Genomic DNA, 27624 nt, shown 5'->3' with positions numbered 1-27624 from the left:
TCACTTCACTCAAATTTTTGCCACAGCAGTTGGGATGCATCCATACTACCATGGAGCTTAATGTCTGTTCCTGAGACATTAGTACATAGAGCAAATAATTATAGGACAGCAAATTGTCAACATATGCTAGACGTCTTTGGAACGGTATAATGGCAAATGAATTCCCAACAATTACTGGTTAACATTTTTTTGATCTGTAACATCCTTTGAAAGAGGTTTTCCCCCGCTGCGCCCAATTCTTTTTTTACTAATCACTTGTGTATAATATCTTAAAGTAGTAAGTTGACAGCCCCTTCCTTGATATGCTGACCATAGTTATGAGTCTCAAATATTTTGTTTCAAGACCAACATGTGACAGGATGCCATCTTCAGCCACAAAAAAAACAACACAATATGGCTAATTTTTTGTTTGACGCTAAAGAGTAAAAATACCATTATATTCATTTGTACTTGCATGTAAGTAGAAAACAGCATTGAATCCACGTATGAGAAGTCTGAGATGACTACATGATCATCATCTAGTAGTCACATTAAGTTACTGAGTTCTATTCTATTATATTCTCCAGATCAGACAATATATCAAATAACTGTATATAGAGATATATGTACAGCAGCTTAAACCTAACCACTCCTCAAATATAAATAGCTGCATTCTGTAGGAAGAAAACAAGATGTAGACTATCATCCACGCCAGCACACAGCTGCGAAAAATTTCAAACACATTTTTGTTTCCTATAATAGATATTAGGGCTGATTAATCACAATTCAAGTGAATAACTCAAAAATTTCATCATGATTAAAAAACAATCAGGATTATTTACAGTTTTAACTGAACCGTTATGCAACAGAATACCAGTTGAAATGTATTACTTATTTTTGTATGTTATCAAATATAATTATTTCAATTACAACATGACAGAATGTACTATGTTCGCTTTATATTTTTTACTATAAATATCTGCAGTGTAAAAATAACAAAATAGTATTTTTCCCCACAAACAAGTACTGCAGTGTAATCTCTTCATCATAAAAGTGCACCTTACAAATGTAGAATTATTTGTTACATAACTGCACTCAAAAATAAAAAAGGTAACACTTTAGAGTCTTCACGTCAACTCAGTCCTACTTCTTGTTCAAATCACTAAGACAATCTAAGTTTGCTTACATTTAAAGGAGACAATGCTGCCCACTTCTTATTTAGATGAGAACAGATATTCACATGGTACTTCTGTGGTTGCATTGCAACGTATTTACATGACAGATATACTAAACATTCATATGCCCCTTTAATGCTTTGGCCACCACTACAGAAGACAGAATTTCATGCAGTTGACATTCATTAAATAATCTATTAAAGTTGTGACTGAATTCTTTGGGGGAGAATTGTATGACTCTTGCTCTGTTTTACCCACACTCTGCCATACATTTCATGCTACAGAGGTCTTGGATAATGAACCAGCACATTGTTCATTCACGAATGCATTCACTACATATTAAGAAACTGCAAAGAAGGTATCAATGTAAGATTGCTAAAGAGACCTGCAGCATTGGAACCAATGTTTAAGAATCTGAAGTGCCTTCCAAAATCTGAGAAGGGTAAGATGTGGAACATGTTTTTAGAATTCTTAAAAGAGCAACATTCCAATGCAGAAACTACAGAATCCAAATCCCAAAAAAGAAAATTAGCCTTCCATTCTGCTGGTGATACCTGGCTCAGATGACGAAAATGAATATGCATCAACCTACACTGGTGTGGACGGTTATCAAGAAGAACCCATATTCAGCCTGGACATATATCTTCTAGAATGGTGGTTGGAAGCATAAATGGACATACAAATCTTTAGCACATCTGGTGCATAAGCATCTTGCAAAGCTGGCTACAACAGTTCCATGAAAACACCAGTTTTCATTTTCAGGTGACACTGGAAACAAAAACCACATGGCATTATCTCCTGCAAATGTAAACAAAACTATTTTTGATCAACTGGCTGGACTAGAAGACTAAAGTTTTACATTGTTTTATTTTTGTAAGCAGTTTACATTACAGTAATCCCTCAAGATACGTGAGGGTTGCAGTCCACGCAATCCTTGCATACCCCGAAATTTGCACAAGTAAGGGGTTGAGCAGTGGGCTGGGATGTGGGAGGGGGACTGGAGGGGTTAAGGCTGTGGGGTGAGGGGGAGAAGTTGAGCCAGGTTCATGGGGGCTGGAGGTTGCAGGTATCTCGAGGGTTTACTGTATATGTATGAATCAGGAGTCAGCTGCGTAAGAGCAGGGTCGCGTATTCTGGTCTCGTGTACTCTGAGACCTTATTGTATTTTTACATATGTCAATTTAACTTCCACAATAAATAGACTGCACTACAGTACTTGTACTAGGTGAACTGAAAAATACTATATTCTGTTTTATACAGAGCAAATACTTGTAATCAAAACCAAAAAGAAAAATGTGCCCTTTGTATCCTGTGTTTTAACTGAAATCAATATATTTGAAAATACAGAAAACATCCAAAATTCAAATGAATGGTGTTTTATTATTTAAAAGCACGATTAATCATGATTAATTTTTAAATCACTTGACAGCTCTAATAAAGATACTTCTGGTAATTATTTTCAAATAATTTCTTTTACTTGTAGTTGTTAAAAGATATGAAAAATGGAGTATTTGGATAAATTCTAGTTTTCATACTAACCTGTGGTGGGCAAAAATTAAGATATTCTCTAACAATTTCTAGCAAGAAATCAGGGTTCAGTTTTTCAAAGTACTGTACACCAAGAGGTAAGCCATGCAAAGATGAAAAGTGAGTTTCCAGAACATCATTCAACAAATGAATAATCTCTTCTTGTCTTTTGTGTTTCTTCATAGCTAAAACAGCACGCAAGAAAGACAGTTCCTTCAAAAAGACAAAACAAAAAAGTTTAAACTCCAGCTATACTAGTTTTATTATACTTTATTATATTGCTAATATCATACAAAACTATAATTTCAAGACAATAGCTAGATACAATAATCTTAACAAAAGCTACACTTAGGAATAAAAACAACTATATAATGCAACTCAAAACATTAAGAATGATCACTATAACGTGCACAAAATTTGCTATACAATGCATTTCTTTTTCAATTTATATGATATAATTAAAAACCATTCTAGGTACATATTTTGAAACTTATCACTGTCAACACCAGCACTTAAAAAAAGAACATCTTTTTCCCCATTCGATCCACACTCAAGGAAAAAAATCTGAGTAAACAAATAGTTCTCCTCTCGCAGGTCAACACTCACTTTAACCAAGAGAGAGAAAATGCAAATTTCTGAGTAAACCCTCCTACGTAAAGAATGCTCTGCTCCAGAAAAAGTAAAGATGTTAAACTGTTGTCATCACAAGCAGGCCACAACAAGAGTCAAAACACTTCAGAGAAGTTGTCTTTTACCCCAGATTTCCCAATGGACTGCTGAATTTCATTAAGGAATTCCAACTGCTGATCTGCATCTTCTAATTGCCCTTCAACTATCTGGCATCGGATAATTCCTGCAACAGTAAACATTTAACTTAACTTTCAGTTTTATGGAGGCAACACACTCAAGCTATCTAAAGGCCCCCCTTTTGTCACTCCATACATCACACTTTCTTTATGGCTGAAATACAGATTGAACCTCTCTTATGTTGATGGATGAGAGAGTTCCAGATTAGACAAGTTCAACCTGTACCAACTCCTCAGCCTTCTGTGAGCAGAGCAATAGGAAAAAACAAAGAATAAAGATTTGTGACAGATGCACAAGTTTTATTTACAACATAAATTTTCTACAGCAACGGTCCTTCCTTTATATGAAGCTGAACAACTAACAAAAGCTGTCAAAGCACAAGAATTGTGCTGATGGGTGACTTCCACTATCCAAACTTTTCTTTGGAAACATAACACAACAGGATACAGTTTATCCACCAAGTTCTTGCAATGTACTTGAGACTTAAAAAAAAAACCACACATGGCACAAACACATTTTTTAACAGAGATGTTTTTGAATACTGTAGTGTGCTGAAAGCCCACTCCAGCTGAGAAAGAGTTACAGACAAGCTAGAGGAGGCTGGTGCAATCCTGATCTATCAGGGCATGAGCAGCCAGCCAGCCAGGACCAGGCTGGGCCCTAAAAAAGGCTTCAAGCTTCAGAGTATCTCACTCTTGCTCTGACCAGGAAAGTAGTAGAAGCATTTTGAGAGAACAGTGCTGAACAGGCTCAGGGGGACTGGAGAAAGGCTCCAGCCTGTTACCTCCCAGGCTATGGCCCTGACTAAAGGGACAAGAAGGTGCAGGGATCACAAGGAAGTGGCTCAAAGAACTGGAGCCAAAAAGGGGAGAGAAGAAGGGCAGGAAATTGCTGCTGCCAGAGGTTCCCAGAGTAGTGTGTGGGCCTAGGTCCCCTCTTGCACAGCACCTAGCCTCTAAGGAATAGTATTTGGGAACAAAATTAGAAAGCTCAAAATACAAAAGAAGCTCAAACTAGCTAGAGACATAAAAGATAACATGAAAACATTCCATAAATATAACAGAAGCAAGAAAAAGACCAAGAACAGGTGGTGCTCACTGAACTTTCAGTACCTTGCCTGCACACAACAGTCAAGTAAAGAGTCATGGTAGAATAATGGTACAAAATTCATGATAAAAGTTATCAACTATCACCGACCCTCTTCCGCTTTCCTTATGGAAATCAGATTTTTATCACAATAGGTTTTCTCAAGCCTTCAGTAACATCTGAATACTTTAAAATCTGTTAGACTAGGGTAAGTATTGGGTCTAGGTTGCAATGATATCCCTTTTGCACCTACTTTGACAGGGCCATCCCTTGAGGAGTCCCTCAATTCCCACTTCTTCCCACCCCTGCTCCACCTCTTCCCCACCCCCAGTCCACCCCCTCCCACAAGTTCTTTCCCCTGAGCAATGCAGTCCATAGGGTTATTGGGCAACCTGGCACCAGCAGCAGGGACATGGCCCACCCCTGCACTTAGCAGCAGTGGCAGCACTATAAGGCAAAGTGATCCAGTTTCAATCCACTCTTGCTCTGCCAGCTCCATCACTCCATTTCCCACCACTGCCACATCAGTGAGTGTGGGGGCTCAACCCCTGCTGCTGGCACCATGTCCCACACGAGTCGCTTAGGTCACTGTAGGCTCTCTGAAGTGCAGGGCCTTGGACAGTTGCCCCAAACCTTCCTACGGACAGGATGGTTCTATACTTTGAGCAGAAATGACAAGAACATATTCATAGTTTTAGCCATGGATGCTCAGGATAGCTTGTTCTCTCAACAGGCTTCAATGTGTTACTGAGACATGAATTTTGCTTTACTACAGTGTGAAAAAGCCCTAGAACAGGACAAGGTTAATTAGATACTGTACAAATGCAAAACAAAACAAACAAAAAAAAAACAGACCAAAAAAAAAAAAACCCCCCAAAAAAAAACAAGGCTCCCATCCCCAAGAAAACTGGATACTGGATTTTATAGATATTTGTGGTTTGCAAAAATGTTGCACCGCATTAGAAAAACAAAGTTCAGACCTCACAAGTGTCAAAACATGCAGTACGATTCATAACACTAGTGCCTGGAACTAGAGAAGCTCTGGGTGATGACAACAACGGTGAGGTATAGAAGAGTTAAGGCTGGCAGAGGAATAAATCAAGCTGTACTCCCACTACAAGACAGTGAACAGACAAAAAACCTAAGAACTGATGCCTTGGTTTAAATCTATTCTAACCTCAGAAGGAATAAAGATGCTTCGATACACTTTTTTTTTATGCTTTCATCTACACTCATCCCTCGCTATACAAGCACAATTGGTTTCCAACTTTTGCTCGCAGGTGAAAACTCATAAGAGGGACACTAAATTCCTATTGAATTACATGTAAAAGTCTCTGATTGGTTCCAAGTGCTCCGAATTCAGTGAATGAGTGGCAGTATGGGGTGCTGCTTTTGAAAGGTACGTGAACCTTGGGTTGCGGGGCGTTGGAGAGGGTTAAGGCTGGGGGTAGTCTGGGGCCATGAGCAGGAGGGAGGGTTAAAGCCTGGTGGTGGGTTGGGTCCGTGGGGCAGGTGGGGTTCAGGCTGCTACAGGTTGGGTGTGCGAGCGATGGTCAGGCTGCAGCGGTTTGGGGCCGTGGGGCCGGCGGAGTCAGGCTGCGGCAGTTTGGAACCGTGGGGAAGGGTTTTAGGCTGCCGTGTTTTGGAGACACAGGGCCAGTGGGGGCGGGGTCAGGCTGCTGCTGGGAAGGGGTAAGGCTCCAATTAGCGGGGGAGTGCACTTGTCTAGTGAACAAAAGGTAAGCATGTGTGTGCCTTGTTTAAGCGAGTACTCTAAGTAAAGAACTTGTTTAATGACGGATGAGTGTACAAGTCACATAAATGTTTAAAAATAAAAGACCATCCAGTGTTACTGGCTTCAGTCACACTGAGTTACATGTTACAAACCCTTCCCCCCCCCCAGCCTAAATTAGCCTCTGCAAGCTGCATTTTTCTTTTGAGAAACTGAACAAACACGTTCAACTATCAAGATACCGCCTTACAATCCCTGTTGGTATGAGATACATGGCAGTATCTTGCAGTTGCTTTCTGATGGCACAAAAAAAATTGTCAGGAAGATATGTGAAAGGAGAGTTTTGTGACAGACTTGCAGTCTGTAAGAGAAGCCTACTCCCCATGGAAATACTGTATACCAATGTTTTTTGATTTGTGAAATAATGTCCCTAGCCAGAGTTATCTTTGCAACAATGAAAGCATGGTAGGGCATTCCACAGGCTTTATGAAAATATGCTTTTGAATAAGTCAGCTGGAATATGCTCTATGTGAAAAACCTCATGTAAGGTATCACTGGAAAAACTATAATCTGATGAATATGATTTTCCCATTTGTACACATGTAGCATCAGGCTACATCAGATCAAGTCAGGAATAGAGAGTATAAATCCATTATTAATGTAATCATGCTAAACAAGGACCATTAATTATACTTCGGGGTTATAGAGGCCTATTAGCTAAGAGACAATGAAGCCTAGCCTTCCTGCACATGGATGAGTCAGCCTGTGAAGTAGGCAGAGAAAGGTCTTGCAGAGATGTGCAACCATGTCACTTGACACTGGAATTCACCTTACACCACGTACTTTTCCATGAGTAGCTGGGAGGGTGAGGGGTGTCATACAAACAATGGAGTCCCACCTTGTGCAAATCTTCTTTAAGAGTGAGGTAATCAAGGTAGCCACTTCTCCCTGGCTACCTCACCCAAAATGACTGCTGGAAACATCAAAGATTAAACTGGAGAAAGGACAACATCTCTGAGAGTGAGATATTACATGTAATTAGTCTCTTTAATGTATTAAGTTTAGTTTGCGTGTTCTGTTTTATTTGGTTTAGTAACATACTTTGTTCTGCCTTCTGTTTCTTATGACCACCCAAATCCTACCTTTTCCACTTAATAAAATGACTTACTTATTAATAATTCTAGGACAAAGTTGAAGGGCAACCACAAGGGCAGGAAGATGGTTTCAGTGGTGTTTCAGCACATCAAGTGACAGTACTAACGTGTTCGCAGCAATCAACACAAAACAGAAAGTGAAGAAATTCAGAAATTTACCATTTCTTTAAAACACACATAATTTATTGCCCCAGTTGTAAATTTCCCTCTAATGCATAAAAGCAGCTGCAAATTAGAAAAATAGGCTAAGCTTTTTGCAAAAGGATTAGAGATGTTCTCCTCAACATGCATCTTGTGTTTACTCATTAAATGTTACAATGACGATTTTAGTGCTTCAAAGGTTTCCAGACCAATAAAAAGAACAATTAAAGGAATACCATAAATGCGAAATCTAGACAGTTTAGAAATATATTCATTGAAAGCATTGCCAAAAGTTACACTTGTCCCTAATTCCTTTTACTATTTTGTGTTTCTCTTAAAATTACATTAGAAAAACCTCTTGCGCTTCTGGTCAGGAATGAAAGGCCTATCCAAACAAGAAAAATGCTCCAAGAAGTGAAAATGTCCATGTTTGTTATATTAATCTTATGCATTATCTGTAACAACGGTAAATAAAACAGGAAATAAATAGTACATAAAACAGATTGGAACATAAGTTATCTTTGTCCTTTAAATAAACGGTAAATAACAGAAAAGATCTCATGCCATACCAGTTAGTGCAGAAACACTTGTCTCATCAAGCACCATGGCAGTTTTGTACCATTTTAAAGCCTCTTTCACCTTCCCTTGTAAAAACATCTGGTAGCCAAGTTCCGTAGCAATTTCAGAATCATGGGATGCCAGCTCAAATGCTCTTTCAATTAAGATCTGTGTTTGCTGAAGGATGAGTTGGTTTCGGCCACACTAAAGTTAAGAGTTTTACATATGAAATCTTTCTATCTTAAACATTTTCACAACATTTTAGGGAAAAAAATAAGTCAACGTTACAATGAATCTTTAAAGGAGGTTGCACGTTACATTTTAAATAGCAGTACTCAGTCCTCACTCATCTCAGCCAGGAAAGAACAAAATGCTACCTCTTCTGTAATCACCTCTCCGGCATACCTCTGTATGGGAGTTAGTTTTACGGAAAAAAAAGTTGCAACACATGCCCACGAGATCAAAACTGAGCACGCAGTTTTCAACACTACAGGACAATGTACTGATACTTTACAAATCTGTGCCTGAGCGTAAAACAGCACTATTATCTTGGGTAAAGATGAGTGACAACACTTAGACGACCAGTCTGTTTACAAATTTGTACCACCAGCCAGACTAGTAGCCTCTCAATGACTAAGATATCTAATAATGACTAAGTTACCCTGCAATGATTTTCAAATATTTGTGTTTCTATGTAAGACATGCTATCATCAGATAGGGAGTTTAAAGAGTTCAGTCAGTAAAATTTGTTTCCTTTTTTACAATTAAACGGAACAGATCCACCCTGTAAAAGCTTTGGTCAACAGCAAGTCATTTACAAATAGCCTGTGAATTGCACATTTGAGTAATCATATGAAACTAAGCTCATATTTTACCTTGAGGCATTTGTTTCATACTTTGGTAGTCTTCTGAAATTAGGTAATTGGCAGACTGAGTATTTGTTCTGGACACATATTTTAACTCTCATTGACTTGCCAAGAACTTTGTAAATATTTATTTTCCAATAGAAAGTGAAGCTCCTCTAGGTGTTTGCAATCAAAGCTACTCCTGCATAATTTATGTTTTTATTTTAAAAATTATGTAATCAGACCTTACTGCTGCAAACATTCCCTTCTAAATGCAATCCACTTCAAAGCTGTGCTTCTAAATCTGCACGCAACTTCACTGGTACTGCCATGGCTCATGGCTTTACCAAACAAAAGCAGAAGCAGTACACTTTGTGTGAGAAAAAGCAGGAGTGACTGGCCAGTAGCCCACACACTACATTTTCAAATACAGAGACCAAGTAATACAATCAACCCATTTCATCTCCCAAAGGGATGTTTTCATTGATGCTTAAAACCTATTACCAAAAATCAAAAAACGGTATGTAGAATTATTTGCATTTGTTAAAGAAAAAAAATGTACACTCACTGTTCTACTGAAAGCTAATGCCATTTCACAAAATAACTGAGGATTATGGGGTTCCATCTTGTTCAACGCATTAATTAGATCTCCCAGCTTGGCTGTAGCCTAGGTGAATGAAACACAAAGATCAATATGTAAGGAACACGACAAGGAACATCACAAATTCCAGAAGCATATCTTATGAGCCTTACTCCAAGATGTAAAAGTATCTTAGTAATGCAATCCAAGCAAATGTGTTTTCAAGTGTGGCGAATAACTTTTAGACAACTCTTAGAAGACTAATACCCTGGAATGGCTGTTACAAAGCAGATTTATTCTTGCACCAAAGGGACAGATTATTTCAGGAACCAGTAACTAAAATCAGCTTGGAAGCAAAACAGGAGTCAGCACAACTTTTGGATGTTTTTCAAACATCCAAAAAAATTGAAGTTTTAAAAAATCCCAATACTCCAGAAATCACACTGAGCTTCTTTACCTGCAAGGTGTTTTAGCTTGAGAACAAGCCATGAAGCAGAAGAATAATAACTGTACCACATTTACAACTTCTATCAATTTATATTTTGTACAAAATGCTACATGATGTTATTCATATATCTCCTGGTTCTGGGGAATGCCAGCAGACTAGCTCCTCAAAGGCAAAAGACAGATATTAAATGGCCATCCGCCAACAAAGCTGGGGGTGGTATAAAACAAGAAATTTACTGTTCCTCTGAAGGAAAAATTTAGAGCTTATGTACCCAGTGAAACTGCTTGTTACTGTGACTCAGCAAGGATTTTTCCAGCATAAAGGACTGGGACTGTAAGAGAAGTCCTCCCCGACTTTCTTCCAACTCTTTGCTTATGACGTCAATGACACTCAAAAAGTAAAGAGCAGATGGTTCCAGACAAAAGAAAAAAAATCGTTACTCACTGTGTCGATACACTATAGTTACACTCATCCACACGTTCTCTAACTGTGTACCAGTAAAACACTATTAAGAAAAGAGATCTTTTCACAGAAAATAAAGACAGGAATTAATATGACACCAGCACTATGGTTATTAAGAGAAGTGCCAATGTTCACAGACTTAAGAAATTCAAGATGCTTTCATTGAGACCAGGGTCCACAAACTTTTTATTTTAGGCCCCATTTTTCGTCCCTGGAATCAGCAGTGCCCCCCCAACTTGTCCATTGTAATCCAAACCAACGGAAACTTCCATTATGTTCGTATTTTAAAAAAAACAAACCTTTCAGCATGTGGAAGAAAATAAGCCTGTAGAATGTAAAAACTTATTCATCGGTACATAAATGTGAGTATACAGACATAAAAACGGTAACATATTTCAACATTTTTAATGAGATGCATAAGCCTGAGACCCAGCAGCCAATTGCTCTACACCCCCTCTTAGAAAATTTCATGTCCTCCCGCACCCCCTGGAGGGCCTGCCCCTCACTTTGCTCACTCCTGATTTAGACCACTCTTGCAAAATTCTATTTTTCCACAGGATATCTTTCTCCTTTTAGAAATGCGGTTGAAAACATCCTCTTTTCAAAGCTGTCTGAGGAAGGAAAAAGGGCAGGCAAAAGAAAAAACAAAAGCAGCTAACCCCACTTAGGCTATGTCTAGATTACAGGGATTTGTCAACAGAAGCTTTTTGTCAGAAGGTATCTTCTGACAAAGCTGCTGTCGACAGATTGCAGCCAAACTGCCAAGTGGATCGCAATCCACTCTGTTGACAGAGAGAGACACTGCCCAGCCACTCTATCAGCAAAATGGTCAACTGGCAGCATAGCAGGCAGGGCTGGCCGGTGTACCGAAAGCCCCATCTATCAACACAGGGCTCCCCAAAATGTCCAGACCAGCTTTCTACTGACACTGTTCATCATGGGGAACAGGGTACAGCCATCAACAAAAGTACTATGTTCTGTTACTTTACACCTTGGGAATGTGGACGCTTCACAGGTTTTGTTGACAAAAATTACTGTTCTGCAAAAAAAATCTTCCAGTGTAAACATGTGCAGGACTTCTAAGAAATCACATTTCTGGGAGTTTGTTCCCCAAACACTACCTCATTTGCTAAGTCAATCAGAATGTATTTTTTAAATCATGTGATCTATTGCAAAATTATCAACAACATATTAAAATGCATCATTAAGATTCTATATTTACATTTCTTTAATACATGCTAGTGGTTTTATGCAATTATTTGTTCTGAATTGTGATAGTAGCATACAAATATTTCTCTAAAAAATGAGAAATGCCTGAAATATACGAACACCTCCATTCATGTCATTAAACTCTTAATATAATTTGACCTACTAGTATTTGCATAATAATTTACTTAACTTTATTTAAATTTGTGGTAACTATATGGAAGCATATTTCTCCTGAAATGTGAACAAAGCATAATGTACATAAAATATTTAATTTTTGTAAGAATTAAGTAGACTTCTAAAAAGGCTCTTCAAAACAGCTGAACAGTGCTATAAATGCATACATATCCAAACTAATGAACCCTAGAAAGGAAAAAATAAAAAAAAAGGAAGCAGGAACTTTTGGTGCCACATAACTACTCACTAGAAATGGGGCAGGAAGAAGAGGGACATGTTGTCTAATACAGGGTCTTAACTGTCAGAGTACTGCAGTGCATAACAGGGCTATCAGGATGAAAGTTATAGAATTACTAGCAAAAGCTGATAGCATTTTATTAACAGAAAATAAGAAGTTTAAAGGGATCAACAATTACTGAACTCTAACCAGAAACACTGAATGTTTTACTGATTCAAATAATTCAATGCTTTAAAAGTGCTACACAGACTCACCTCAGGTATATTACCTTCCCTACATAAAAAGTAAAGAGCTTCCATCCTTATGGCTTCCAAGTTAAGAGCATCCTTTTGCAACAACCTGAGGAAAATCAAGAGTCAGTTTGCTTTATGATATGCTATTTCCTTTAAGGGAGAACTGTTGACTCCAATTTCACCAAATTCTCTATTGTGTAAAGGCCAGCTTATAAACAATTTAGCAGAAAAGCTCTTCTTTATCCAACAGAAACAGCTCATTTGATTCCAAAACCCTCTTCTTGAGTTTGGAGAATCAAATCTAAAGAGGAATTGACCTCAGTGTTATCTCACATTATATCGCTACCAGAAGATTGAGGCACAGATGTTTTTAAATATTTAAACACAAGAGCAAACCCACTAGCACATTTCCCAAGGTTCTTAATAACTGAAACCAAGTACAATGTGGACATATATGTATACTGTACGGAACCTTTGTGCTGTTTCAACTGCTTGCTCCCAGTCCTGCAAAGCTAGTTGTAGTTTCATTTTCTTTATGAAAGCAGGAAGGAAGTCTGGGAAGTTTGCTATTATCTGGTTCACAGTTTCCAAAGCTCCTGAATAATTCTGACGCATCTCAAAATATTGAGCCTAGAAAGAGGTAAAAGAATTCCTATCACCACCATCCTCTTGCAAAAGCATCAAGATTCATAAGTATTTTTAAACATACACTGACAAACATTTTGATAGAGGGACATTCTTCCCCTTACTGATATTTTTACTCATCTTAAGTATGAGAGACGGTATAAACAGAAAGAAAGTAAATCAAAGACTGCATCATTTTAAGTACCTTTAGTTGCAGTTATAAGTTGTCAATCAGGGGAAACAGGAAAATGAAAACATATTAGTGGATTTAAAGAATAGGACATAACGTTGTTATCTTTCATATTAAGGGGGAATACAAGTTCCTACTTCGAACCACTAACAGACAGACATTCACTGAGTTGGAAGCAATATTTAATGTTCTTTTTACTTTTACTATATGTCCAAGGATTTAGGATTGGCTCCTTAGTCAAACCGTAGCAAACTGAAGGGTTGCTGAATGCCCAGAAAAAATGCTTAACAACCATAAGACTGTGTCTACACTAGCTCCCAGCTTCAAAGGGAGCATGGTAAGTAGGGTGTCGGAGATTACTAATAAAGCACTGCGGTGCACATGCAGCACTTTAAGCTAATTCTCCCCTGTGGCAACTTCGAAGAGCTGGCTTGCACATAGCCACGGCTAACCCGCGGGTACTTCGAAGTGCCCAGGCTATTTCGAAGTCCCTTTATTCCTCAAAAGTAAATTCAATTTTGAGAAGTAAAAGGACTTCAAAATAGCCTGGGCACTTCCAAGTACCTGTGGGTTAGCTGCAGCTACACACAAGCCAGCATTTCGAAGTTCCCGCAGGGGAGAGTTAGCTTAATGAAGTGCTGCATATGCACCGCAGTGCTTCATCAGTAATCTCCCAACACCCTGCTAGCCATGCTCCCTTCGAAGTTGGGAGCTCGCGTAGAGACAGCCTGAGTGCGTGGGAGTTCACTTAAATACATTCAGTGTCATGGCTTTTGTAAGGATTAATATTTGCCAAACACTGAAGATAAATACACAAGTCCTGAGATTAATATTTTTAAACAGGTTCAGAGACATATTTCCCCAACCCTATGTATGTGCTTCTCATCTGCAGAAGCACTGGGTTTCCACCTTACATTTTAAATTACGACCCATCACAAACCACACCGGTGACTGAACTCAAAAAGCAAGTCTCCACCTACTACTCCCTGTACACACATTTTTAACACTGCCATAGATGCACAATATTGTGAATAGTTTTCTGATGTTTTACTTGTAAATTAACATGAGGCAATTCTCAACCACAACTTCTTCTGCAAAAAGGAAACAACTTTTTAGAAACATATGTCTGTGTATCCATAAGTCCATTTGTTCAAGAATTCCTCCTACATAGTAAGGCCTAGGACAGGAGTCAGCAACCTGTGGCTCCTTTAAGAGTTATTTGCAGCTCTGGACACTAATGTCCCTGCCCTGCTGCTGCTGAAACAATATCTCCAGACTGGTCAGCACTCGACTCTCCCTCCTCTCCATCTCGTGTTTGGCCAGGTCAGAGTCAGCATGGGGTAGGTAGGGCTCGCCAGTGCTCAACTGGGCAAGACAGCAGTGGCAGGGCTGGCCCTATTGCTGCGACATTGAGCTCGAGCACAGCGTGGTGCAGCAGGCTGCAGTGAGCCTACTCCAAACAGATACAGAATGGTTTGGGTGTCTCTTCCCCTCCCCTGCACTTCTCTGGTTCATTTTCTGGCTTCCCCTCCCAAAGCCAGGCTCCTCCTGAATCTCACTCCTCTTAGCTGTGCTGATTTGTCCCCATCAGCTGTGTGCTGACCCCTCCTGTCTCCGTGAGAGACAGGTTAGCAGTGTCTCTGCCTTTCCGCTTTAGCCCTGGCCTCTCTGGGCATGCAGCAGGATCCTGTCCCCAGCCTATTCTGGGCACAGTGCGTGCTGGGCGTGCTGGTTCTGCAAAGCAGTGATTGCCCAGTGGGGTGTTGCTGCCGCCTGGCAGGGGGAGGGTGCGGAGCAGAGACAAGACCCTCATCCTAGGAGTGCCTGCAGATATGCATGCAGCTCATCGCTTCCAGTACATAAGGCAATGCAGTCAACGTTGTCTTGTTTTATAGCAGTGTATCCCAATGACCGGTGCAGCAGACTCCCAGCAGCAGGGCTCCTGGTTTTCCTTCCCCGGCTCCCCCTGCTGGTGATCCCACGGCTGGGACTGCCTGTCCCACAAACCCTCCCCAAAAATCTGGCAACTCCACCCACAATCAACTTCTGTCCCCAACCATACACCCAGAACTTGCCCAACAATCCACTGTGCATCCAGATCCCAGAAACACAGATTCCTTCATCATGCTGCATGCACCATATCGTTTCACTGAGAACCCTCTCACACCACACTGGGATTCCCCCTGCACTTGGATCTTGCTGGGCTGCGTCTGGATTGGGGAAAGGCCTGGCTGCATGGGACAGAATCTGCCACTCTTGCTCACTATCTTGGTGTGAGTGGCAATGAAGGATAGGAGTAGTTCTTGTACTGTCTCAAGGTAGGGTCCAGCCTCACCACCAAGTGTGTGAACTAGAGAGGTTGGTAAGGGAAAAAGCACACAGGCCGCAACATGATCTCCCACCTCAGTGCTGCCTGTGCTCTCCACTGCCACGCTGCAGCTTCCACATTTATTTACTGACAAAAATCTACAGAATTTTAAAACACTGTGGACAAAATTTTTATTTTTTGGTGCAGTGACCAAATGAAAGAAAATTTGTTTTTACTGTAACTTACTACCTGATAATGCAAAAGTTAGTTTACTAAGTAGATGCAGGAGACTAAGGCATCTTTTGTGCACTTGCGTTAACATAGATGATCTCTGTATATGTTCACTGTACTCATACTTAGTCCACAGAGTATATTTTAGCATGGTGTTTACTGGTAAGAAAAGCATACCAGCCAATAGCATGTTTTCATTTGGGAGTAAGAAGCTTATATTCTAAACACGTTCAAGTGCTTAAAATACACCAAACTCTGCATGAGTAGATATTAGTCCACCCACTGAAGTTTAGTTTAACTATAACTAAAGAGTACAGGCTTCACATCAGCAGTTTACCAGAGAAAAAATAAAAGGGAAATCAAAAAGGACAAGAACTGTAATACAGGAAAGTTGATTATTAAACAAATCCAGATAAAGCAATCCGTAATTAAGAATTCAGTACATAACAGTAACTGAAGCAGTAAGTCATGACCCACTTGTGCCCCCTTGTGCCCATCTATAGCCAGAGCAGAGATTTTTATGGATATCTCATACCCATAAAAAACAACTGTGTGTAGTTCAGAGGCAGTGTTTGTCCTGTGAGGGTCCAAGCAAAGCTCAATTCCAGAACCCTTATCTGGGATTCGGAGCTGAAAGATGTCCCAGGCAAACTGGAACAGACTCAAGAAAATGGGGTGATTCCCACAAAGCCTCTCTCTGTTTCCCACTGACTACGCCCATCTCCTGCTCCCAGATTTGTGCTCCACTATCCTGGCAAGTCCACTATTCAGCTTTGGCTGGTCCCATGTTCCTAGTAGCTCCAGCTCATGTGCTCCTTAGCTAGAATGTGGCCCCTTTGCCACCCTGCATCACGAGGCAGAGGGACTCATAGTTGAGTTGAAGAGGGAACACTATAGCCAGGACTGGCCAGGAGAACTCAAATGCCAGAGTCAGAGCAGAGATAAAGCAAAATAGCAAGCTGTCTTTACAGAGCACCCAGGAAGAGCAGCTGACATTCAAACAAAATGGAAGGCTCTTACATGTCACTTCTGGCTTGTCCCCCACTGTCTCAGGAGCCCGTCCTAACTGTACGCTTGCAGGTGCCTAATGCTTACAATTATATGGTTTTCTTGAATGACATTTATAGGAAGGCTTATAGTTTGGCAAACACCTATTAAGTCTACAGTTAGAGTTACAAAAATGTTAGCCCCTCATAAAAAACACCATTAAGTTTATTTCCATATCTTCTTTTAGTGTGTTAATAGTGCCCTATATGAGAACTGTTCTTGTATTTATATTCTCAGGAAAATATACAAGGCATAAACAGGGGACATTATCATCCTGGAGCATGGAACAGCGCAGATTAGCTATCTGAACAAAGGACCAACAGTAGAAACTCCTGATTTTTAATCCCAAAGATGACTTCTGTAATCTTGGGCAAATCACTTAGCAGCTCTTCCTAGTTTCCTCACAATAGTTACCAACTTCACTGAGGTACTATGGGTAAAATGTTCAGAAAATATTCAGGGCTGCCAATCATAGTTAACTGAAGCAATTAACTCAAAAAATGTATCATGATTATAAAAACTAATCACTCTGCTAAACAACAGAATACGAATTGAAATTAAATATTCTGAATGTTTCTCGGGATTTTGAATTACAACACAGAATACAAGGTATACACTACTCACTTTATATTTTGATCACAAATATTTGAACTGCCAAAATATAAATATAAAGGAATAGTATTTTTCAATTTACCTGATGCAAGTATTGAAATGTTAACATGGTGACATTACAAGTGCAAACTTACAAATGTAGATTATTACAAAACTGCACTACAAAAAAAAAAAAGTAAAACTTTAGCCCCAGTAAGTCTACTCATTCCTACTCCTTGTCCAGCCAATTGTTTATGAGGAACAAGTTTGTTTGCATTTATGGGAAATAATGCTGCCTGCTTATTTTAGTGTCACCTGAAAGTGAGAAGAGGCATTCACCCGGCAATTTGGTAGCAGGCATTATATGGCAGATATGCTGCACGTTCCTATGTCCCTTGTGCTTTGTCCACCATTTCAGGGAGCACATTTCCATGCTAACAATGCTCACTGATTTTTTTTTTTAAATTAAATTTGTAACTCAACTCCTTGAGGGGGAATTATATGAATCCTGCTCTATGCTTTACCTACTGTCTGCCATATATTTCATGTTATAGCAGCCTTGGATGATGGCCCAGGATATGTTGTTCATTTTAAAAGAACACTTTCTTTGCATTTGTCAGATGTGCAGTGAAAGTACCAATGTGTTATTTCTAAAAGACAGCTAAAGCACTCAACCTAAAGTTGCAAAATCTGAAATGCTGTCCAAATCTGAGGGACAAAACGTGGAACATAATTTCAGAAATCTTAAATGAAAAAAAAAAAAAAATCAACTTTCTGCTGGTGGAAACTCAGATGATGAAAATGAACATACACTGGTCGGCACTTCTTTGGATCATTATTGATCACGAATGCAAGTCCTTTAGAACAGTGGCTGAAGCATCAACAGTTATATGAAACTTTAGTGCATCTAGCACACATACATTATGTGATAGTGGCTATAAGGCCATGTGAAAGGTTCCTTTTGCTTTTACGTGAATTTATAAACAAAAAACAGGCAGCATTATTTCCAGAAAATGTAAAGAAACTTTTGGCTAGGCGGACAAGAAATAGAATTTAGTGGACCTGTAGTAACTAAACTTTTACGTAATTTTAATGCAGTTTTTTGTACTTAATTCTAGCTCTGAAAACTCAGTTTTCACGATACAGTACTTGTATTAGACCAACTGAAAAATACTATTGCTTTTATTACAAATATTTGTAATAAAAGTGATGTACACTTTGTATTCTGTACTGCAACTGAAATTAATATATCTGAAAATGCAGAAAACATCCAAAATATTTAAATAAATAAGATTCTACTATTGTTCACCTGTGCAATAGTTTGTTTTTTAGTTCATTCAATAGCCCTAAATATATTTTTAAATATACTATGGAAGTGTTAAAATAATAGCTTGAACTCACCTTACCCAGCAGGGCAAAAGGGTCAGTCCCATCTTGCATTCCTTCATCAAAGTATTTCACAGCTTTTTTAATATACGCCTCTTTTCCACAGGTGAGATCAATCCAAGCTTTCAAAATCAATCCCTGTCAAAGAAAATTCGGTTAGGCTATATCTACACAAGAGGTTCTCTCAGCAAAGCTGGGGTTTTCTCAGGAAAAACCACAGAGTGTCTACACACAACATGCACTTTGTGAACAGTTTGTCAACAAAATCTGGCACATCTGCTGGCAGCATCACACTTCTCCCTGTTCAGGTATAACGCCTCTCCTGACTGTTCGTCAACAAAACAGCTGTGTAGTATGCTCGGGGGCCCTTTTATTGACAGACAGGGCTCCTGATTCACCAGGCAGCCCTGTTTGTAGAGCTTCTGAGCAGCCGTTCCATCGAAAGAAGATCAGGAGGTCTGGCTGCTCTGTCGACAGAGCAGATTGCTCTTTCAATCTGTTTTTCTGTGGAGACACAATCTGTCAAAGAAGTTTTGCCAGGAAATCCCTTCCCACAGTGACTCCTGTTGACAGAATCTTCTCATGTAGACATAGCCTTAGAGTTCATGGTTTAAAGTAATAAGTAAAATAAACTGTGATATGGTATTTAATTCTAACAAACATGGATAAAAATAAAGTCTAGAACAACAGCTGACAAATCCACTAAGGCACTCATGTGACCTGTAACAAAGATGCAATGGTTAGAGCAGGCAACAATTGATGAGTATGTACAAAAGCAATGTGCTGTATTTTTAAACTAACCCTGCAACTTCTCTTTTTAAAGAGACTTGATTAAAACAGGGAAAAAGTCACTGAGAAATGAGAGGAAGATACTGTCACAAAGAATGTGTCATAGCAAAGTACCAAATGAAGGACTCTTAAGATCAGCCAACCCTGAAAATTGCTAGTAAATCCAAATGATGGTCTTTTGTTCATTACTGAAGGAGACTATAAAATAACTATCATTTGCAGGCACAACAGTTTTCAGTATTGACAAAAAATAAGTAGTACTTTTCTCCTTACACATATTTAGTCTTGAAAGTCCAACATGTATTTGAGCTTGCTCCTCTGTTTTTCCCCCCTTTTTCTTCACCCTCACTAGTCAGTTATACAACTCCATACCAGAGCTCAATTGTATTTTGTTGACTCGAAAAACACAAATTGAAAAATGTTCTCAAGTTGAATAAATATATTCTGTAAAGTCCCAACTCTAATGCAAGGCAGGTGGCACCTTCCAGTAAACATCTAAACCATGAACCAGAAGCCTCAGTCATACGCAGCCATTCAAATTTATTTTGCCTGAAGATAACTGTATTTTACTTAACTAAATATTTTTATTGGCTACAACAGACCTTGCTCTTCATTTAATGGATCAAAGAGGTCTAAGAGCTCAGTGTTCACAAATTGCAAGTAGTACCAGCCATTCAAAAATGCTTTTTCAGCATTAAATGAAATATTGGAGCATGTAGCAGATATATTAAAGGAGGACAGTGTAGAAGGCCAATAAGTCAAGTATAACTTTCCATGTATAAAACTAATATTTCATACAAAAATGAGCAGTTACCTCTTTACTACCATTCGAAACTTTGATCATTCTATCAACATATTCACGGGCTTTGTCCTGACGCCCAAGATGCCACAAAAACAAGCCTGCAAAGTACAAGGCCTGCTGACTTGCTGTTTTACGATGTTCCTTCATTTTAGCATCCAGGTCCAAAATAGCATCTCGATCTGAAAATAGTAAGTGGGGACTGTTTACAAATTTTGTTTGTATCTTACCAAAGTCATCATACAATAAGAGCAGATGCCACATAAACATGGCACCTCAAAGCAAAGCACATTGCCAGAGGCTCTAACATTCCCACACTAGCTGGTGGTCTAAATTTCCCCCGTTACACAGGTCACTATAAAAGATAAGAATAGAGGTGCTGCATCAGCAAGTATATTAGGGACAATGCTCTGGAGAGAAGCATTTCTGCAAACTACTCGTTGACATTTCTGCAGCTACAATGGACCTCCCAAAACAAGAATCACAGAAGATTAGGGTTGGAAGAGACCTCAGGATATCACCTAACCCAACCACCTGCTCAATGGACGACCAACCCCAACAAAAAGAATCCAGTCAGGGCTCTGTAATGCCTCATCTTAAAAATCTGTACGGAAGGAGCTTCCCTCTACTGCACAGTTAACCCATTCCAGTGCTTCACGACCCTCCTTAGATAGTAGTTTTTCCTAATATCCAACCTAGCTATTCCCCACTGCAACGTAATACCATGTTTTCTTGTTCTGTCATCAGCCATCATTTCAAGTATGTCTACACAGCAAGCAGCATCCCACGGCACTGAGTCTCAAAGCCCAAGTCTGAAGACTCAGGTTTATGGGGCTCATGTAACTGTGCTAAACACAGCTAGTTAGAACTTTGGGTCAGCATCCTTCACCCCACAGCCTCAAGATGGTTCAGGGCTTGGATGAGATCAGCTCCTGGATAAAGAGCAAGTGGGTGAAGCTGATAAAAAACAGGTTGTAAAGGAAACAATTCTGAACAATCTGCTGCCACAATGTGGTTTCCTTTACCTTATGATTCTCTCTCTCTCTCTCTCTCTCTCTCTCTCCCACACACACACACACACACACACAGAGGCCAAATCATTCCATAGTCTATGAGTGCTCTTGGATTCCTCATTGGTATTTAGCTCATATCATAATGACCGCAAATAATGTGTTCTACTATCTCAAGCAGGCTAACTAACTTCACCCTACCTTGGTTGATAGAGACATTGGCTCAGTTATTCATGCCTTTGGTATCTCTTACCTGAACTACAGTAAGATAACACATATAACAGCTTCAATGAAACCTTCAGAACTCAAAACTCCAACTATTTCAGAATCCTATAGACCACCTTCTTGGCAACAAAGGCCACCATGAGTGTACTACTGTAAATTTAGTGAGCACAGGAAACATGCACTAGGCTGGATCCAGAGGTGATGCTTGGGTGTGTCAGCTACAGGCAGAAAATTAGCTGCAGTTGGCTCTTGATGGCGATAAGGAAGTCTAACCTGATTCCCATGTAGAAAAAGCCTGATGATTACCTGCTCTGCTCACCCCCTCTGTGGCATCTGGGATTGGCCTATGTCAGAAGACAGGACACTGGGCTAGATGGGCCTTTGGGTCTGACCCGTTAGAGCCATTATGTTCTTATGTTCTTAAATTCTTTCATATCTGGCAAGCCCCAGATCAGGAGGTTGCCAGATATTCAAAAATGCTGCTTAATAGAGAGGCAGCTAAAGAAGCAGAGGCAGGATAACATGAAAGGAGGCAGGGCACCCTGACAGCCCCACAGCTGAAGGTGGTTGGGAGCTGGATGGGGGCTGAGCCCCACCAGCAACTCCAGCCCTGAAGAGCCAGTGGAGTGTTGGTCCAGGGAGCTCCAGCAGCCCCAGGGCTGGGAGAACTCTCTGCACATGCTGGGCTCTGCCAGCAGGCAGGGTTCTGCTGGAGGCCCCAGGCTCTGCCAGGATGCAGGACAACACCAGTAGCCCCCCACTTTGCTGGCAGTCCCCAGGTGCAGGGTTCTGCGGGTGCACGGGGCAAAGCTGGCAGCCCCAGGCTCTGCCAGCAGCCCAGTAGCACAAAGGAACTCCATTGGGAAGCGGAGCTCCACCAGGAGCAGGGGAAACCCAGCAGCCCCAGGGCTGAAAGCTGGCATCTCCAGCCCTGGATAGGTTAACCCCAGCAGAACCATGGGAACCAGCAGGGGATGGAGTCCTGCCAGCAACTCCAGCCCCAGACTTGGCTGGGCCAGAGAACTCCAGCAGCGCAGAGGTTAGGAGCTGGCAACCCCAGCCCCAGCTGGGAAAACCCAGGGGCGGAGCCAGCAAGGGCTGGTGCCAGTTATTTGAGAGTTCCACTTTAACAAACAACATATAAGAAGGAGTTTACATTATACTCCTTCTCCACACTCTTGGCTTGCTTTCAACACTTCAAATGAAAGTCAATGTTTCAGCCCTTACCTTCCACATGGAATCGTGCCTGGGCCCAGGATACCTAACCACCCAACACACTGGAACAAAGATCAAACTCAACAACCTCTGGCACAATAGAAACTCTGGAAAATAAAAGATCGAACTAATCTATCCAGGAGGTAAATCTTTCTTTACTGAGACTGTGGAATGAACTCCCCCCAGAACTAAGGATGGTCATAAACCACAGCACTTTCCACAGTTGGGTTAATTTTTCACCCTAACCTCAAATATAAATAAAATGCAATAAATACATTTAGTAAACAAAAATACCCTATCAAAACATCATTACACATGCTTCTCCCTCTGAGAAGATGATAAAATACATGACAGACATCTAGACACATTGCTTAATGCACTACTGGAATGACTTCAGACACTATGGTGATGAGTATTATATGAAACTCTATACACAGGTTCAACCTCCCTGGTCCAGCACCCTCAGGACCTGAGTCGTCCTAGACCAGGGATTCTGCTGGACAGGAATGATCAATTCTGCCCCCGTTGGCCTCAGCCACTGTTCCTGGACTGTCTGCCCCACTCTCTCCGTCTGCAGGCTCCCCAGCCACAGCTTCCCCAGGCTATTGCTTCCTGCCCAGCCCCAGCTTCATGGGGGCCATAGTCTTGCATGCAGCCTGGACCACAGCTTTCTCAGGCCCTGATTCCCACCTAATCCCTGCAATAATCTGTCATGAGCCTGGGCTGCCAGATTATCAGCCTAGGCTACTGCTCCCTGCAGCTGTTCCCAGCACAGGGCCCCTGGATGCTGCTGCACACTCACCCCCCGCCTCCCCACCAGTCTGTCCCTTCTACTCCCAGCCCTGGGACTCTCACGTCCTTCAAGATCCATGGTCCTGCTGGACAGTGGATGTTGCTGGATGAGAGAATGCCGAATATGGGCGTTTTAACCTGTAGAACAGAAAGCTTGTCAGCAGACATGGCACGTGATTCTTCAAGACCTTATTTTATAGTCATATCAACTTTTTTTTTGTTAGTCTTCAGAGTACCTGCTCTCTCCAAAACTCTGCAGACTCTCCTCTATATTCCAAAGACACCACAGCTTTTAACATTCAACATTCAAGTTTTTATTTAATGTGCCCTTCTGCTCTAAAAAAAAAAAAAAAAAAACTAAAACATGTCTCTAACTCAAATACATTTCTTAGGATTAGTCAAAGCCATCCTGATTACTTTGGTACATTTTAACTGTAATGTCAAAGTCTGGCCTCTGCTAATGAAAACACAGGCAAAATTTGACCAGTAGAATACTTAATACAAGATGTAATGCACAAGACAGAAATACAGTGCAACTTTCAGATCCCAGGTGGAGCTTATAGGACTACCTGTTGGAAAGACTATGTTTCTCATTTAAACTGAGGCAATTTTCATTTGGAAATCACAAATATAGAAGCTCACAGAATACCATTTTAAAATTTGTTTTTCAGAGTGAAAGATGCCCATGAAGCACTGATCAATCAATGCTTACCAAAAATAAGCTTTCCATCAGCACCTGGAGGACAGAGTAACCATAATAACTTCTGGAAATGAAGGAAGGTAACTCTTGCAACGATGATTAGGATTTTTGAACACATTCCAATTCCCTAGTTAGAAGTTGCATTGCAAAAATCTGTTTTCTATTTTTAATTTACAAAAAGTATAATACATTTTACATTAAACTTTTGATCATATCATACAGAACATTTTACAGTCATTAAAACATTACTTTAATGCTGTTACCTGTTCTGTATAATATGATTAATGCTTAAGGAATTAGTAGAAAGACAGTCACTAAAATCTTTAATCAAGTTTGGGATAACCTTTCTAAAGCTTCAATATTCTAAATAACTTCATACTGGGAACAATACAAGTAAGTCAGCAATGTGTGCGCACTTTGTGGTATATATTAAATACTATGTTCCAACACCATGGAGTTTACTTTGGTAAGCAAATTATATCACTCCTCATTTTATTTATCACCAAAGTGAAAATCAGGAACCCTATGCTTCAGCAATGCATGAAAGACCTATCCTCTTGGAAAATGAAAAGCATAGCCGGATATTTTTTTCCCATGGAACAAACTCCAGAAATATGTCTTCATTTAAAAAAAAAAAAAAAGTGAGAGAACTTAGATAGTAGTATATCAAGCAAAAAGGAATTTTCAGCCCTGATGCTTCAATGCCACTCTAACCTTCATACTTTATGTACACAAATACTCATTGGTCAGGTCATCTCAATAAAGTCCAACACACATATGACAGTGGCAAGGAAGGGTTCCTAAGCAGAACAGAAGTTGGCACTAAAAACTGTAAGGCAATGAAGCTACACAGGAAACTAAGAAATGCACACCCCCTAAAAAGGAAAAATATTTTCTGACTGATCTTTTGGATGCAGATAAATTAGAGGCTTAGGAAAGACGTCAAATGCTTAGGAGGAGGAGAAACATTTCATGTGTCAAAAAAACACAGCTCTGCAAGTACACGGCTATTGATTACATATTAATTTCTGTACACAATTTTGTGAAATTTCATCTGATTATATTAAATGTTACATTTAGTTGTAGGATTAAAGCACACATTTTTGTTTAAGTTGAAATTCTGCAGTATTTTGCAGGTTAGATTTCCAGCAGCTTTATTTACTACAAATATTAGCAGAATATGTAAAATATAGAAAAACAATAACATTGTCAACAAAGATACCTGGATTAGAGCTCTTTTTATGTGCATAGATCAGAGCCATCATTGTGCAAAGGGACACCTCCTGTTTGTTTTTAATAGACTCAAGTTCTCGAATAGCCTCCTGAACATGACCTAAAAATACAAGAAAATACAAAGTGACAATTATCTTTTAAAACTCACGCTTCCCTGAAAGTATTTTAACTACTACTGCTATAATCAACACTTCATATATTAACACTGTACAGTATATTCACTATTGATATATTTACCTGAAAAAGAACTGAAGATGTTTATTTTGTGTATTTAACAGCACTTTACCTACAAGTGGCATTACTCTTCACCAAATCACTTTCACTTGCTTGTCTAAGGGCTTGTCCACATTTAAAATGCCACAGCAATGCAGCTGCTCTGCTGTATAGCTTCAGTGAAGACATTACCTATAATAGGAGAGCTTCTCCCATTGACAAAGTTAGTCTGCCTCCTTCTAGGGGGCACTAGGCTGACAGGAGAACCTGTTTGAGGTAGGGGGTGGGAGGGTAAGGTTAGTTTAACTGTATCACTCAGGGATGTGGATTTTTCACACACCAACCAACCAGGTGGTTATACTGAATTCATATCCTACTGTAGGCCAGGCATACATCTGTTATACAGTAAAAGGAGAAAGAAAAACTCTTAATATGCTGAGAACCCAAGTTCCATTTTCCAAAACCAACTCTATAAATAGGACTAGTAGTAAGTCCAAACAAAGCCCCTTAACACAGAACTCAAAGTATATAAAAATAATTCCAATATCACAGTTTGGACTGATTAGTTAAGATAAAGAAAATAAAGGCTAACAGGAAAGCTTTAGAGCAAGTTACGTCTGTGTCCCACTTTCACCTTCTACCCTTTGTGGACCTCATCCATTCAAGACATTACTCTCTTCCACGCACAACATACGGGAACCCCGGCTTCCACTTGGGCCTCCAGGCGCTTGGAAAATGCATCTAATAACGACCCTAAAAATGCAACTCAGAGCTCTGTCGTAAACCCCCTAGAGAACTAGCGGCGCGTCTCAGGGGCTGCGGCTTGGGACGTGCCGCTGTTGGTTTCCCTGTCTGCGTGTTACAAGCAGCCGGTCACCTTCCAGCATCATGCCATAGGCCCGGTAGAACAGGAACACGGGGTCGTCGCCAAACTTCTTGAGCCCCTCGCTAGCTGCCAGCTGGACGTGGCGGAAATACCCCTCCTGGCAATAGTAACTCAGCAGCGCCTGCAAGAGAAGCGGTACAGTCACGCACAAGGGCACGGCAATGCTGAGAGCTGCCGCCCTGCGCCCCGGCAGGCCCCATCTGCCCCAATCACTGCAACGGCGGCCCTGCGCCGGCCACTCCCCCGCCAAGCAGCGCTCTGCCCGCCTGGCTGCAGCCCACCACCCTAGGAGCTCGGCCGGTGCTGCGGCCTGGGGGGGGGGACAGGCCGGGCGAGGGAGTAGCGAAGCGGTGGGAGTCTGGAAGGTACCGCGGCTGCACCCAAGGGGGCATCATTACTAACCCGCTGCGCCAAGGCCTCCATGGCCAGAGAATACAACCCCAGCGGTAACCAAGGCAACGCGCCTCCCGAGCTAGTCGAGCAGCGTTTTGGGAAGGGAGCGGGAGCACATTTCCATTGGTTGTTTCGCAACGAGGAGGGGCGTAGCCATGCAAAGAAAACCGCCTCCATTGGCTAGTTGCAGAGGGGCGGAGTCAGGGAAATGACGTGCATTAATAGGACATTTGGGGAAGAAGAGCGAGGCTGGAGGAAGGTCTGTTGCTTGGCGGGGCGGGGCAGGTGAGAGGTTTCAATGGGGGAGCACACAGGGCAGAGACCATCGCCCCAAAGGAGCCCAAGGAGCTGGTAGACATCTCCCAGAGGAACTGGGCTCAGAGACCAAAAAGACAGGTGCACAACATTGAGTCCTGGTAGCTTTGGCTGAAATGGTCGCCTCCGGGCACAACATAGAGTCCCAGTGGCTTAAATGGTCAGTTGGCTCAAAGGAGATGAGGTCTAGTTCCCCCATAGTTGTATGATTGGGGATCTGACAGCTTTAGTGAAAGGGCATTTCTCTGAAACTGTCTCCAGCTCCTGGGTCTGTCAAATCCAGAGCTTAATGCACACTGCAAAGAATAAAACTAAAACATTAAAACCCA

At 40.8% G+C, this 27624-nt stretch overlaps 1 protein-coding gene across 6 annotated transcripts in view; it reads right to left on the bottom strand.

Annotated features, from left to right (window-relative positions):
• Window positions 1–27084, bottom strand: part of TTC21B (tetratricopeptide repeat domain 21B) — a 77070-nt gene extending 49986 nt beyond the window's left edge. For 4 of the 6 annotated variants that reach the window (XM_075000603.1, XM_075000601.1, XM_075000605.1 and 1 more), the window contains exons 1-11: window positions 26990–27084; window positions 26579–26708; window positions 25478–25588; window positions 20329–20495; window positions 18741–18863; window positions 12821–12978; window positions 12370–12454; window positions 9573–9671; window positions 8171–8363; window positions 3437–3534; window positions 2694–2894 (exon numbers count right to left, since the gene is read on the bottom strand). In XM_075000603.1, the coding sequence (XP_074856704.1) occupies window positions 2694–2894; window positions 3437–3534; window positions 8171–8363; window positions 9573–9671; window positions 12370–12454; window positions 12821–12978; window positions 18741–18863; window positions 20329–20495; window positions 25478–25588; window positions 26579–26708; window positions 26990–27010 (1386 nt within the window). In that variant the 5' untranslated portion in view covers window positions 27011–27084. The other 2 variants (XM_075000607.1, XM_075000606.1) reach the window with 2 other exon arrangements.
• Between the last annotated feature and the right edge of the window lie 540 nt (window positions 27085–27624).

This window comes from Carettochelys insculpta, chromosome 8 (assembly GCF_033958435.1).
Source record: "Carettochelys insculpta isolate YL-2023 chromosome 8, ASM3395843v1, whole genome shotgun sequence".
Classification (NCBI taxonomy): Eukaryota; Metazoa; Chordata; order Testudines; family Carettochelyidae; genus Carettochelys; species Carettochelys insculpta.
The sequence above is the reverse complement of the archived record's forward strand: the minus strand, read 5'-3'. Positions and strand labels throughout refer to the sequence as shown.